The sequence below is a fragment of the Octopus bimaculoides genome, chromosome 19 (genome assembly GCF_046866305.1).
Source record: "Octopus bimaculoides isolate indiv1 chromosome 19, ASM4686630v1, whole genome shotgun sequence".
In the NCBI taxonomy this organism is placed as follows: domain Eukaryota; kingdom Metazoa; phylum Mollusca; class Cephalopoda; order Octopoda; family Octopodidae; genus Octopus; species Octopus bimaculoides.
The window spans coordinates 21,959,052-21,975,631 of record NC_142946.1 but is presented as its reverse complement, the minus strand read 5'-3'; the positions used below and the strand labels follow the sequence as shown (position 1 = coordinate 21,975,631).

Below are 16,580 nucleotides of genomic sequence, written 5' to 3'. Positions count from 1 at the left end.
GTACTTAAAGAGTTACTTTCGTTTTATAACTCTCTTGAGAGCGATACCTTCGACGTGACAACACCTTACCCCTCAACGAAGCACTCTTCACCACGACGCTTTCGATGTGATAGCTACTTGCTCCTCTGGCATGCATCAAGGAAGCTCTTAACCTTCCAATACCGATTACAAACTAATCAGCGGCTGCTAAGCTGAATGACACATGATTTGTAAAACCAAGCATCATCAAAAATAAAACTTATTTTTATTATGTTGTTAATTGTTCTACTGTTTCTTCATATATAACTATGTTGAAAGGTGATAGAGAGAGACTAATGTCTCTATTGCAACTATCAACCTTTTAAATCCCAATGGCCTTCTTCAATTTTAGTGCATTCAATGTACAGAAGATGCCTGGCGGTAATCAACACGAGATATTGAGTTCATCTCTTTGGATCCAGGACACTCCGTCATCACATGAAACCATGTAACGTCAAACATGTTCCAGTTAATGTTTTATAGTTAGGAAAGAACGGTTTCTTAATTAGCGCTTTTCAATCAATGCTATGGCAGTCAGTTAATAAACTGGTTTCTATCTAGTCCGTGCACGACATTATCTGTTGGTTACAACAAGCAAATAGCATGCATATTTCACATGATATGTCCTAATAAAAGCAATCAATTTTTGTAAATAAAGACGAACCAAGTTACGATTTCACACGGCTTAGACTGTCGTCACACTGTTGATTACCTAGATAGGTGGCAGCACAGGTGTAAAACCAACCACTTACCTTCCTATCCTTACCTGATCGAGAAAAACTGACCTAATTAAATGTAAAGATGGCGACATACCTGTTGGATTTACGATGGTTATTGCTTTTCTTATATATCTTCACTTCTTTAAGATGTAATGCAGGTAAGTGTTTTTTCTAATGAACGACAGAAAAAAAGCTGATAACTTGTAAATGAACTTCTTTCATCTGCTATCAATTGATTTATTTAACGTTGTTTACGGTTAAATCGTTGCTCCCATATAATTATTTCGTCAACTTGTTGAAATTCCTTCAGTATTTATAGATATATATTTTAGTTTTTCACAGTTCTTCATTGTTTACGTTGTTTAAATTTTATCAAAATATTTTATTTCATAATGAAACTTTTTAGGACTTTTATATCCTATTATATCAAATAAGGTGTGGGACGGTACGTTGTAGTTATATACGGTATATGTCTACTTTTCAGTGATTAGTTTATTTTTAAAGCTGTATGTCTTGTTTTTCCGAGTTTAAGGACACGTTTGTACATCTTGAAAATTGTTTTCATTTTATTTATAACAAATGGCTTTTCCAGCATCGAACTGAGAAATCCTACACCAAACAACAAAAGACAATTAGCGCGGATTTCCATTAACTCCTTTCCCTAGACACTCATTTCCAGTTCTGATTTTACATTTCTTTCCTTGATTTTAAAAATGTTGATTTATTCAACTAGTCTTAATATCTTCTCAAAATAACCTTCTTGTATATCAAAGATTGTCGTCATATGTTATATATATTTTCCAAACTGAATATTTTCATAATGAGTCATTTTATTTAGTCCGCGACATAGTTTCTCTTCTCGATTGTGGCCATTGCACTTCCTATCACTTATACTATTGTAAAAAGTAAGAAGGTCATATATTCTCATTCACTGCATCATACGCAAAGCTTTGTACCTCCTTGAGATTAAAAAAAAAAAAAAAAACGTTTTAATTGATCCACAGGATACCATGGTAGTAATGTTCAATGATCTGACCTTCATATTATACTTACAATCCACGCCAAGAATTCTTTTAGATTTAAAAGGAAAATGAATTTTAACCACAATTCGTCGAGATTTCACGTCAGCTTTTAAAAACAATAAGGAATTCTTTCGGTAGAATACCAACTGTAGTTTTAATTTGTTGACTCGCATTTAATTAGAATTAGTTGTTCGATGAACGGCTTTGGGTAAAACCCTGTAGTTATGCCGAATGTGGCTGTTGATATTTTTGTGTGCATGTTTTATGATCCCTCGAAGTAGGCAAGATTTTAGAATATTCTTAATATAGTAATATTATTATTACGTTATGCTGAACGTATCAGCATGTTTTTTAATTGTTATTTTATGTAATATGTTCGTCAAAAGAAGTCTTTCCAAACTGGAGAGGTTTGAGGTTAATGTTCATTTTAAATATTGGCGGTCGATGTTAGATAAGAACGTAAATACATGAACAGAACACAATATAGACCTAAACACTATATTCTCTTGACGTTTGCAGAAAGATGGGCTAGTTTAAAATTCCAGAGGTACATACATGAAGAGGAAGAGGCGGACTGGGTAAAATGGTTAAGATAGAATCTTTGAAGACAAACCAGTTGCCTAGGTGGGTTTTAGGTAGATAAGATGTACAGCTAACTAGTTCAGGAGAGAAGAAACTGTTGCAATTGGTAGAAATGGTAGTCTGAAGAAACAGCAAGGCAAACTTTTGCAATTCAATTGAAAAGTTTTCTTTTGGATATTGGTGTGTGCATAGAAACAGAATATTGTCTTCACATGTGAACAATATTCCAGTGGAGGTTCATAGATGAACTTTGATTGGGGTTGAAGGTTTTTTTTTTTGTGCTCTAAAAAGAGATTCCAGTTTATGTAGCAAGACATCTTGTAATGTGTCATTTATTGACCAGAATGTAGTCGATCTTTTGGTCTTTTGCATTTGATGCTATCCAGGCCCAGTTCTTCTCCATCTTCTTGAGTAGGCTGTGCCCAATGTACAGCCTTTTCACCTCTGCCATGGGCCAAATGCTCTCTTCTCTCATTCCACTCTCCGAGCCTGTCGTCCTTTGCTCACCTTTGCATTGAGGTCTCATCACAGCAGTGTATGTGGAATTACCGACTAGAACTTGTTCCAGCTCATCATAAAAATCTTCCACATTGCCATTGGTGGGACTGTAGGCTTTCATGATCTTCATGGTTGACTTTCTGGGGTTGAACATTTAGCACTCTTATCAGCCCATTCCTTGCTGACAATGGACCCGATGCCTCTGACTGCTTGAGGACCTTCTGCATATCTCAATCTCACAATGCGTCCATCCTTCCATTTTGCATTCAACTCATTTCTCTGACACATTTCACAAAGTCCTAACACATCACACTTGATCTTACCCTTCTCTTCCATTAGATGGTTCAGTCCAGTCCCTTGTACCAAAGTTCTACAGTTATAGGTACATATAAGCTTAGTCCTTTTCTGTGGCCGCTTCTGGGCACCAGAGACTTTTAGCATCCTCTCACTGTTTCATTGGTGCACAGGGGACTGTGGCCCATTTCCTCATGCTGTTTGAGCCATTAAATGATGCCACCCCACTGGCAAGGCAGGAAGGCCATTCACCTCTTCAGTTTAACTTACCTTCAGCCTCTACAGAATACTCTTTATACCCACTTTGTTAGTTTGGTGCCTTTGTGGCTAGGTTGGACTGCCAGGGTATATGTACATATACCCAACCACCACAGCCACACCGAGTCAATGAAGTACATGTAGTGAGCACTTAAGTGAATGGAAAGGAGGAAATGGAGATTTGCCAAACCTTCTACACCAATATCTTCAAATCTACTGTGGCAGTCATCCTCCATTGTCATACAGAGTACAAGAAGTACCATCTGTTTTGGTGTGACAGTTTGAAAAAGAGCAAAGCACTGGGCTAGGATGGTATAACATCTGAAACGTAGGCTGGCATAGAGCAGCTGTGGCAAGTCCTTGCTCTGTGTTTCAGTCACTACATAAGAGAAGGTCATATACCCTCACAATGGAAAGAACCGAACACCATCCTGTTGTACAAGAAGGGTGATTTCAGGAACTATCACCCAATATATCTCCTGTCTCACATATACAATCTGTTTATGATTTATAATTGTATGCTAATTATTGGAATTACCGACTAGAACTTGTTCCAGCTCATCATAAAAATCTTCCACATTGCCATTGGTGGGACTGTAGGCTTTCATGATCTTCATGGTTGACTTTCTGGGGTTGAACATTTAGCACTCTTATCAGCCCATTCCTTGCTGACAATGGACCCGATGCCTCTGACTGCTTGAGGACCTTCTGCATATCTCAATCTCACAATGCGTCCATCCTTCCATTTTGCATTCAACTCATTTCTCTGACACATTTCACAAAGTCCTAACACATCACACTTGATCTTACCCTTCTCTTCCATTAGATGGTTCAGTCCAGTCCCTTGTACCAAAGTTCTACAGTTATAGGTACATATAAGCTTAGTCCTTTTCTGTGGCCGCTTCTGGGCACCAGAGACTTTTAGCATCCTCTCACTGTTTCATTGGTGCACAGGGGACTGTGGCCCATTTCCTCATGCTGTTTGAGCCATTAAATGATGCCACCCCACTGGCAAGGCAGGAAGGCCATTCACCTCTTCAGTTTAACTTACCTTCAGCCTCTACAGAATACTCTTTATACCCACTTTGTTAGTTTGGTGCCTTTGTGGCTAGGTTGGACTGCCAGGGTATATGTACATATACCCAACCACCACAGCCACACCGAGTCAATGAAGTACATGTAGTGAGCACTTAAGTGAATGGAAAGGAGGAAATGGAGATTTGCCAAACCTTCTACACCAATATCTTCAAATCTACTGTGGCAGTCATCCTCCATTGTCATACAGAGTACAAGAAGTACCATCTGTTTTGGTGTGACAGTTTGAAAAAGAGCAAAGCACTGGGCTAGGATGGTATAACATCTGAAACGTAGGCTGGCATAGAGCAGCTGTGGCAAGTCCTTGCTCTGTGTTTCAGTCACTACATAAGAGAAGGTCATATACCCTCACAATGGAAAGAACCGAACACCATCCTGTTGTACAAGAAGGGTGATTTCAGGAACTATCACCCAATATATCTCCTGTCTCACATATACAATCTGTTTATGAATATAATTGTATGCTAATTATTGCAATAGTTTGATGAACAGGCAGGATTTAGAAAGAACTTCAGCACAATGGATTACACATTTATTCTGATACAGTTGTTTGAGCAAGTGAAAGAGCACTGGTTGCCTCTGTGTGTCATATTCATTGACTATAAAAAGATCTTCAGCTTCGTGAAGCAAGGTGTTGCAGCACAATACATGAACCTCCTTAGAGAGACAAATTCGGAGTGCCCTACAGCCATGGCCTTGTTATCATCACCTGTATGTGTCTCAGTTGAGAAGTGAGTCAGACAAAGAGATATCATCTCTAAAACTCATCGCAGCATGTTTTGAAATGATCATCAGAGAAATTGACTGGAACAGTGACATGCAAATCAATAGTGAGCTGCTCACCCATCTCTGGTTTGCAGATGATATTACATTCATCACATGGGCAGTTACAGATCATGCTGGACAAGCTGGATACCTGCAGTTTGGCAGTCAGCCTAAGGATCAATTGTGCAAAAACAAAGTACAAGCAGCCCAAGGACATGATACTCAGTCAAGTTGTGGTTGGAGATGAAATCAAGGAGGTGGAAAGTTATGTGTATCTTGACCAAGCTATAACCATGGGATACAACATGAATAATGAGATTTCACAGAGAATAAGATCAGGCTGGAGAGCGTTTTATTCAGTGAAGGATATGCTGAAAGCAAACCTCAACAAAGCCACTCATGCAAATCTCTTCAACAGCATGGTTCTACCTGCAATGCTCTATGCAAGTGAAATGTGGGTTACAATGAAGGAGGAGGAACAGTGGTTAATATCAGCACAAAGAGCTATCAAAAGGTTGATGCTGGGAATCTCCTTGAGAGATCACATCTGAAATGAGCAGATTTGTGAAAGAACTGGAGTGAAGGACATTCTCACCAAATACCATCTGAACAAGCTCAGATGGACCAGAAATGTTATAGAGTGTACTAATAATCAGTGGCCCCGTGCAGTTAAGTGGTACCTGAATAAGTGGAAACTACTACTTGGAAGGCCTCCACTCAGGTGGATTGATGATATAAAGAGAATAAGGGTACCATAATGGAGAAGGTGGGTGAGATCGAGAATGAAATGTTGTGGCTGGTAGATTGCAAATGACATTCAACAGTCTGGCTGGTCAAGGTAATATATAAGGTAGCCGTATGAAATTATCAAAGAATTGCTAACTATTGTATTTGTAATGACTCTGATGTGTTAGCTGGGTATTATGACTAGTGAGGGGGCAGAAGGTTAAGGAAGAGTGAATTGTTAATACACCAAAAGGAATACTAAGCTTTGGAATACTCCTGAGTTAATAGTATAGGTTGGGGAGAGCCAGGTTAGCACATAATGCAAGGTTGCAATTTGGTAAGGAGCTTATGATCAAAGAAATGAGGTACATAAAGTCCATTGGTGGGCAATTTGCCAAGTTCTTATTGCCAGACATGGTAAGCAGTTTTTGTTGATATAAAGTGAGTCAACTAGTGAATGACAATTTGTATTTTATGTTGTTGAGTAGGGTGTGATGTGTGTGTGTGTGAATACTCTGTGGTTGTACATTGTTTGGTTAAAATAGACGGTAGCTGTGATATTGTTTATTTGTAGATGAACAATATTTCAAAAGGGATCCATTATTGTAAGAGAGACTCTGTTCACATCATAAGAACACAAAGATGAAATAAAAACAGCCAATTCAAGTCATGCAGTTAAGGACAGGCTGGTGTTGAACAAAGAACTCACTTTGAAGAATCCAAATTCAGAACAATCCTTTGTGACAACAAATTGGTATAATTTTAGTAGTGGAAGTACAGTTTAATATTGTCTTTGTCCATGAACTGGAGTGAAGGACATAGACATCAAAGAAAGCATTTAAGTTGCAAGGAAGCACATTTTCATATACTGACAGGCGAGATAACTGCCTCATAAGCAAAGCTAGTTCACTAGACTAGACTAGTTTTGCCTGTAAAATTGCAGGCTTGTCAGTAGTGACTACTCCATTACTGAATGGTTTGGCTAAATCCAAACTGTCAGCATATATATTTATCATATAAATTTATGGCTGATTTAGTGAAATGTTAATGTGAAAGTTACAAAATAACGAAGGCAGCTATACTCAGAATAAAACCAAAAAGGAAAAATTCAGTTGTTACTAATTGTATCTGATGGTGCTAGGTAGTATTTATATTGCTAGAAATAAGAGTTAAAACTCTTAGAGCTGCAAGGAAGCACATGTTCATATACTGACAGGGGAGATAATCACCCCATAAGCAAAGCTAGTTCACTAGACTAGTTTCACCTGAAAATTTGCTGGCTTGTCAATGTGTGTGTGTGTGGCTTTGTGTTGTGTTTGACCCTCACACTGCTTGATAGCTGGTGTTGGATTGTTTACATCCCCATAACTTAGCAGTTCAGCAAAAAAGTTCAATAGAACAAGTACCAGGCTTATGAAATAAGCACTACTGTTGATTTTTTTTTTTTTTTTACTAAACTCTTCTAAAGAGTGCTCTAGATGGCCACAGTCCAATGATTGAATTCAGTAAAAAATAAGATATAGATTGTGGTTATAGTATTATTTTATTCTATATGCTTCTTGATGTTGTTAAATGGGTTCTGGAAATTTCCTTAACCAACAAGCTCTTTTCCCTTCTTACTCTACTTGAGTGCCTGTTCCACACATCTTCAATCCATAAATATCCTCCAGTTTCATTCACCCAAATTTTATCATTAAGGCAAACAAAAACTACTCGAAAGAATTTTATTTGAATTTAGGCCTAACGCAGAATTTTGAGCTAAAAATCACAAGATTGGCTTGTATTTTCTGAATATCAAATTGAGCAATGACAAGCTGAGATGGCATTTATTTTGATCAAAATTTTAAACTTGGGAATAAGAAATAGGTTTTTAGATATTTTAGGATATTGTTTCACTAAAATGCATTAAGCAAAATATGTTAGTGGCCTCCTACAACTTGGTCAACAGCAGGACTTTCAAAAGAAATTGTGGTATATTCAGAATGCAAGACTTTTGAGAACGTACTACTAAAATGGAAGTGGGGTATGAAATGATGTAGTTAATCTTTAAGAAGGTCATACATTCACTACTAAGGCAGCAAGCTAGTAAAAATGTTAGCACGCTGGGTGAAATGCTTAGCGGTATTTCATCTGTCTTTATGTTCTGACTTCAAATTCCGACAAGGTTGACTTTGCCTTTCATCCTTTTGGGGTCGATAAATTAAATACTAGTTGCATACTGGAGTCGATCTAATCAATTGGTCCCCTCCCTCAAAATTTCGAGCCTTGTGCCTAGAGTTGAAAAGCATATATTCACTACACTGTCCAAAATCTGAATCATTCAATCAACTCCAAGGATAGCTATTTATTTAGTTTGTTCAATTTATTGCACTCCTGAAGAAATCAGGAGCAGTGGGAGCATCATCCCACAATTAGTCTCATGAGTCGGGCCTTCAACAAAGTAAGAGATAGCATGTTATCGGAAGAGCTCAATAACCTTGATCTGCATAGGAAAGCCTGCTGAATCTTGTAGAGCCTGTATTGGAACCAATTGACATGCATAAAGGTGGCTGGAGAATGCAGTGAATACACTGGCATCAGGAGAGGGGTTAGACAAGGGTGTATGTCACCAGGTCTCTTCACTTACTATAATGAATTGAGCATAAGAGAACTGAAGAAGGAAAAAGGTCTTCGAGTTGGAGGCAGAAACATCACAAACATAAGATAAGCAGATGACACAGTTTTACTTGCAGAATTGGAAAAGGAGCTTCAGAGACTTCTGGATGTAGTGGTTAGAGAAAGTAAGATGAAGAGTCTGTTCATAAATTGCAAGAAAACAAAGAGTGTATGGTGATGACAAAGAAGGGAAACACAAAGTGTATGCTGAAAGGGAACAACTAAATCATTAAGCAGGTATCATCTTTCAACTACCTTCAAACTTTGATCACAAGAGATTCAAGATGTGTGAAAGAGATCAGAAGACAAATAGTGCTGGCAAAATCTGCTTTCTAAGTATTGTATAACATCTTGAGAAACCATACTCTGATCATCAATAACCAGGATCTACATATTAAATTGCTATGTCCACTCTGTGTCAATGTATGGAAGTGAGACAAAGTCTATAACATCAAGAATGAGAAAGTACTTGAAGAGCTGTGAAATGTGGTTCTTAAGGAGAATAATGAGGAGAACATGGACAGAAAAGGTGTCTAATGAAAAATTGATGACCCAAGCTGTGGTAAATAGGAAACTGCTTCATGAGATAGGAGCTATGCAATGGAGATTTCTTGGTCGTATGATTAGGAAAGAGAGCCTGGAGAATTTAGCAACGACCAGAAAGATTGAAGGGAAAAGAAGCAGAGGAAGGAGTAGGATGATATGGATGTCAAGCTTGACGAAGTGGCTGGATGAAAGAAGCATTAAACATCAGGAAGTGGAACTGTTACAGAAAGCAAGGAACAGAGAATCATGGCAAGACATGATTGTTTATGCCCTATATTCTGGACATGGTAGCTAAAATGAAGAAGAAAAATACATTATTATGTATCAATGTAAAATGAAATTAATGTAACAGTACATGTCAGTTTTAAAAGGCTAGCATGATTCCTCTATGATGTTTCACTTCTGACACATTTCACATCAAGTCAGTTACCAGACAATTACAACTCATAATCATTTCTTAGTATTATTGTTATGAAATTACCCATCCTTTCCTTCCTTCCTGATCCACAATCTATATTCTCCCTTATATTCACCTTCTAGCACCTTGAGAGTACGCTCTGGCACCATCATCTATGGTTAGCATTAGGAAGAGCATCGCTCTGTAGAAACAATGTCAACTGGGACCTGATGTAGCTCTGCAGCTCATCAAACTCTGTCAAACCATCCAACCCATACCATCATGGAAAATAGATATTAGATGATTTCGATAGTCCCAGGTCAACCCTAATTCAGCAATCTTATGGTTAAAAGTTTTTCCAGTTGTGACTGTCTTTTTGTATATCAAAGACTACATGAGCCAGTGTATCCTGACTTTTCTTTTCAAGATAATAGGGTGAGGTTTGAATGAATTTGGTTAGGATTTCTAGCAAGGTGATTGACTAGATAGTCTTTTTTATGCAATTAGTTATCAAAATTGATTGTTAACATACAAACTGGCTTTCATCATAAGAATACATAAATGGTTCTGGAATAAGCTATCTAATGACTACCGGAGTACTAATATAAAAGAACAAAATTTGTTAAATGTTTCAATTAGACCAGCAAGAACAATATTTCACTGAGGAAGGAATAGAGATCAGAACTGTTTCTGATAGTTATTCAAAATGTTATTTGAGAATAAAATGTTGGTGAATCAATCATTATAATGAGATTTTTATAAATAAGTATCTATTAAAATATGGAAACATTATAAACTAGCAGAAAGATCGCCCTTTGGGTGGTTTTCTGCTAACCCCTTGATAATATTTTCACATTTGATTCCCAATTCTAATAATTTTTATATTCTATGTCTAATTATTTCTTTGTATAATAATGCTCACTTGCTTAACAAGTATTTCTTTCGTTATTTTATCACAGTCATAATCTCTCGTTTTTAAACAGACATTACGGTAGTCCAACAACAGAGGGAGAAGCAGTTTGTCAAGTTTTACCTTCCCCTCAAAGCAACATAGAGATTTCAATTCAGCAGCCCATCTGTAAGCTTTGCAGTGTGTGTGTGTGAGAGAGAGAGAGAACATTGCATACAATGATTGAAATGAACATGAAATGAAAAAATCATATAAATAAAAGGGCATCATTACAGGTGTATATGCCCCCGACTTTGTTGCCTCATGACATCCAGAAAAATGGATACTTTTTAACAAAATTTTCTACAAATACTGCTTAGATGTTGTGGCTTCAGAGAATATAAAGATTTATGGGAAAGAATTTTTGTGAGGGGGTGGACAGGAGTTTCGGAAAATTCACACAATCTGACTTTTTTCCCTCACAACTTTCAGGAAGATGGGTAGCTTTTAATGAAAATTTATATAAATCCCTTTCAAACAGCATAGATTACGATTATAAAGAAATTTGTAGGGAAAAATTTTTTCAGAGATTTTCCTCATTCAAAATGATTGGGGGGGGGGGGGGCATCTTTTTATGAAAAAAGATTTGTAAGCTTTCTTTACACCCCCTCCTTCATCAGACCTATTTTGGCCAATTTTTTTGGCACTTCAAAACCATAGGAAGAGAATTTTTGGTAAAATTTTTTTTTTAAATTGATATTTTCAGAGTGATTTAAGGGCGATTTGGCTGTTGTTTCTAGCACATCCAATGACAACCCTCCTCGTTTCTATATCACTCTTGCATGTATCGATGTTTTTCAATATTTTTTCCCCATAAATACATTTATATGCTATAAAAAAGAAAATTTCAGAAATTATGAATTTTTTGCAACCCCACTTCCTGCTCCCAATTGTTTCTGTTTAGAAATTAAAATATTGGAGAGCTTGAGAAGGTCATTGTTTGGCATTTATCCACAGTGATTAAAAAAATTACGGAGATGTACTTGCATAGCTAGTGACTTGATCTGAGATCGTGTGCTGAAGCAAAAACAATTGCAGCGTAGATGTTTGTAAGCCATTCAAGAACACACAGAAACCATTAGTTTAATGGTACTACTAAAATACAAAGGTCCTGATGCATCTATGTAACGATATGAAGGGGAGGGTTAGTTTTTAGGGTTAAGGTTAGGGCTAGTTATAGAGTTAGTTAGGGTTAGGGTGTCATTACACGTCCACACAGCATACATTTAAAATGTTTTGTACACAACACCTGTATTTAAGTAGTACCAGTTTCACTTGAACATAAAATTTTCATTTGTGTCAAAATGTTTTCTTCACTTTGAAACCACGACCTGTTCACTGAGAAAACTTCACAAAAGTAATGCAGCACAAAGTTTTGTCAGTGAACAGCAAACACACACAGTCGCACACACACACATTCATTGCCTTTAATTTGTGTGTATGTGTATCTATGTGTGTGCGTGAGTGTGTCACTGTTGAAGTCGCTCATTCTACTTGTTCGTGTATATATTGGCTTAGTGGTACAGAGTGTTTGGAGAAGGTAATCCATAGAACTAGAGCAAAGTAACAGGAAGTTAATGTCATTTGGCTTGATCTGGCCCTGTGGATCAGTCTCACGCAAGATGACCCAGCTGGCTCCTGAGGTATAATAGACATTGTGGGAGAATGCATTCCAAAGAAGTCTCAGCTAGAATAACATGGCATGTGGTGGTTCCTTTTAGGATCAGCTTTGCCCTTAGATCTGTATATGACCTCCTGTCTTTGAATACAAACCTGGTGAAATGGTAGAAATCAGGTGTTCGTGTATACCTGTTCTGTCAAGGCAAATAGTGGAATATGTGCTGATCTCCTACAAGGCAACAATAGCCTAATGGAAACACACAGATTTGCACTGCAAGAGGAAAGACTATGCTAGCAGAAGCTCCACCAATGGTCTGCACATCACATGGAAAAAGTTTATGGCTTGAAACAGTTGTGCCAACTGGATAATGCTGGTGGAGTCTACTGGATGGAGTGGATAACTTCCAAAAGAGAATGAATAAGTCAACAAGAGTTGTTTGAGATCAGATACTGTACTCCACTTATTTTCCTCAAAACAAGTGATTCTCACTGAACTCATTGTTCCATATGAAAGCAGAATAGAGGAAGCCAAGATCTGCAAGGCTGTAAAACTTATCGGGTTAACTAACAACTTGAAATAATCTGATACCTTGCCATAGAAATGAGAGAAAACTGGTTTGTGGGCAAATCTGCTTATGATCTCATGAAACAGCTCTCAATATCTGGGAAAATAAGACCAGAGCCCAAAAAGCAATGGCAAAATCAATCATAAAGAATTCTAACTGGATCTGGTCAAGGAGTAACTTACATATAACTAGCATCAAAAACAAGGTGATTACAACATTCAAGGTATCTTATCTTTGGAGTACCTGACTACTTAGATGCTGGTTAGAAAACAAATAGTTGCACAAATGTAACAGTAGAAGGGCATGGAATTTATTATACTTGATAATAAGAAAGAACAAAAACTTTCTACATATTAAGTTCTAATGATGCACTCCTACTGTTTATATTTTACATTTCTTGTTGTATTTGTAAATATTGTATTCTGTTATTTACATCTCTGACACTTATTTTATTAATTGCAACTCTTGTTTACCTCCCTTCTGTATTAATAATGTTCATATTCTATTTCACAATATAAAATAATAGCCAATATAAAATAATATCTAGATAACCTTAACATGGACTTTATGTAGGAATACAATTTAAAATTTTGTTTTAAAAAATCTATTTCTTTTTATGTATTACAGCCTGTATTTTCCCGTCTTGGTATCATGGAGAATTCTATTCATATGAAGAGGGGAAAAATAAAATCACTAACATTAATGACAACAATTGGGGTGATTACACCTGTGAAGACATTCAAACTTTTAATGAAACCATCAATAAAGCTATAAATGCCAAAAATGCAATCATTTTAGTGAAATCAAAGTAAGTTATTTTTATTTATAATTTTGAAATCAACTTTGAATGTTTCTTAATTATAATCTAATGATGGCCTTATCACACTTAACTGTTCAGAAAGATAGATACTTTTATTTCCACCAAAGAAATTTGTTATTGTTCTGTTGTACTGTATCTGTGTGTGTTAGTCAAGGCCATAGTTAACTACGGCTATCGTGATAAATCTTTCTATAGTTGATAAAGTGTCGGGAAGTTGCTACTCCTACCCATGAAGGCTTCCCTTACATCAGATGCTAGCCTATCCCAAGGTTAACCCCAGTTGCAAATGTTACTCATTTTCAGCCAAGTGGTTGGAACAATGTGAAATGAAGTGCCTTGTTCAAGAGCTTCACATAAAGTCTGCTACAGAAAACAAACCCATTATTTTGCAATCATGAGGCCAACACTTTGGACATTTTTTTTTTTTTTCATTTGTTGGGCCCAGAGGAAGGAGTAGTGCCCATGTCCTTTACAGACCCTCTGAAATGGTGAGATCAATGTTGTTAATGGTTCTCTTAACCTGTTGCAGGTTAGCACCTGCAGGAGAGACAGAAGCAGGTTTAACTTCGAATTCTACCATTAAAAACGATTTATTTCATATATATAGATAGATAGATAGATAGGTATGACAGGCTTCTTTCAGTTTCTGTCTGCTAAATGTGCTCATATGACTATAGCCCTGCCCAGTGTACCAAAACCATGTAGTTAGTAAGAATCAAACAGCACCAAATTATAACTGTTAAAGAAAACTATGTTGCTAAACCATGCTCTATAACAATCCTCTTACTTCAGACTAGCTTAGGTAGAACATGCTGAGGCCTTCATCCTCCAGTGAACTGAACATAGGCAATTTAATTCAATCCAATGCAGAATAAGAATAAACATTTTATTAATTTTTTAAAAAAATATTTTAAATAAAAAATATCTCGTGTTTTGTTTTATTTAGAGAAACAGAGAAGAAGAAATATATGCTTTATTTTGTATCAATGTCTTTCAATGCATTTTGTTATATTAATATTTTATATTAATGTCTACCTAGCACTTTTTCAGAGTGAAAAATGTTTTATATTTTTTTTTCAATGAACTTTGGCTCAGCTTATTCAATATCAACTTTCCTGAAATCATTTTTATTGAAGTGTTCAAATTTACATTTAAATCTTAGCTAGACATAACATTATAAACATGAAAGATAGTTAAGATTTTAATATGTAAGAAGTTACCCTTTATTAACTTTATAACAGTAAACCTGATGGTTTCAAATTTTGCCACAAGGGCAGCAATTTTGGGGGAGGAGATGAGTCAATTGCATAAATCCCTGGAAATCCTTTGTGAAGGATCACAATCAGAAGTCACAGAAGTACTTTTTCAGCAATTTTTTGATGATGATTGAGGTATGATATACCTCAGGAGCCAGATGAGTCCTACTTCCCTCATTTCCTCATTCCCTCTTCTTCGTCTGGTAGGGCCTCACTCCCCTTTCCTTCCAGTTCACCTCATCCCCACAACAACAGCGGGATTTAATGAGTTAAACATCAGCTGGATCTATTGACTCAAGTGGTCAGTTCTTTGCTAAGGTCATCAGTCCTTGACAGCATTCTGCTTTGGTTATGGTTTTTTTCTTACCTGTGAATACAGTGATTAGGCAGTGAGTTGGTGTTTTGAACGTTGCTAAATATTCCTGCTGCAAGTTACTTCACAAATGTTTCATTATTCTTGATTATTCTGAGAATTAAATCACAAAGGCTGAATGTATTCTTATTAAAAATATTGTCACAGAAACGTTTAAAATATTGCACTTTATTGTTTGGACCAGTGTTTCAATAGTTAGCAAATTCATTCAATGCACTTGAAATATTTTGAAATCATTCAATTTTTTCCTAAAGTACTTATAATCACTACCCTATTGTTTTATTTTATAGGAATTGTTACAGCTGTATATATGTCATGTACAGAACAGTCAATATACTTCAATACAAAGTTACCTGTAAGTTACTAAAAATCTCTTTTAAACTTTAATGGTACAAAATGTATTAACATTCTGGTCAGCATCATAATTTGGATAAATTAAAGGGTGATGTAGTGAATGCTATATGCAAAAAGTCTCGATTGAATTTCTTGGTTGGAGAAAGTCCTCCAAACTGCAACTTACTATTTTAAAAAAGTACACATTGGTTAATGTAATCCATTATTCCTGAAAGAAACATGACATGATCATGGCTTAGATGCATTTGATCAGAGGCTGACTCAGTCAGGCTGGTGTGGTACTAAACAATTATGAGTAAAAATACATTCAATATTTACATAAATACAAAATGCTTTTTACAGTGCAGACTATATTAAAGTCAGCTATTTTGCCTGGACAACATTGCTTTCCAGATATCATGTTACAACAGAAAATTTATATCTAGCAGCCAACTTGCAATTGTCAAAATCCATCTGTTCACTCAAGGGATTCTGTCTTTCCAAAGAGAGTGTATATCAAGTATCCATACTGGATAATATCAACTGGAATTATATAAAGCTTATCACAAACACTTTCTAAGAGTAGCAGCACCTTAACACCATTAAGTCAAGGAACAGGAAAATCCCACATCTTTATCTCCTCTGAAACTCAGATAGAACATTGTCAATAGAACCATCCCTTTTTTCATCAGAGCGCAAAATTGTGGGTTGTACCCAACAGAAAAATTCCAAATATCAAAACAATCTGCAATATATCTGGACAGAAAATACAAAATATCAAATTGTCATCATTGGAGGAAAATTTCCAAGCATCTGCACATTCCAAACAAAATGAAACAAAATTGAAAGCTGCAAATCTTAATAGCTTTGCATTCCTTCCTTACTCGTAACTTTCCTCTGGTCTGCTATACATTTAATCATATGATCTGCTTTGACCAATCAGAATCAACATTACTATATCACTGAGTAAGAATTCAGTAAATAATCTAGTATTAACTTACATGCACATATGTGATGTATGTGTAAAGGTAAACTGATTGTAGAGGAAATTGCTGATAAACAAGTCCATTAAACAAAAATACCTTCTG

At 36.3% G+C, this 16,580-nt stretch overlaps 1 protein-coding gene across 1 annotated transcript in view; it reads left to right on the top strand.

Moving 5' to 3' along the window:
- The first annotated feature begins 800 nt into the window (after nucleotides 1–800).
- LOC106872953 (uncharacterized) overlaps nucleotides 801–16,580 on the top strand; it is a 37,026-nt gene continuing 21,246 nt past the window's right edge. The window contains exons 1-3 of the mRNA XM_014920133.3: nucleotides 801–895; nucleotides 13,338–13,518; nucleotides 15,450–15,514. Of these exons, the coding sequence (XP_014775619.1) occupies nucleotides 820–895; nucleotides 13,338–13,518; nucleotides 15,450–15,514 (322 nt within the window). The 5' untranslated portion in view covers nucleotides 801–819. The remainder of the gene's footprint in view (nucleotides 896–13,337; nucleotides 13,519–15,449; nucleotides 15,515–16,580) is intronic.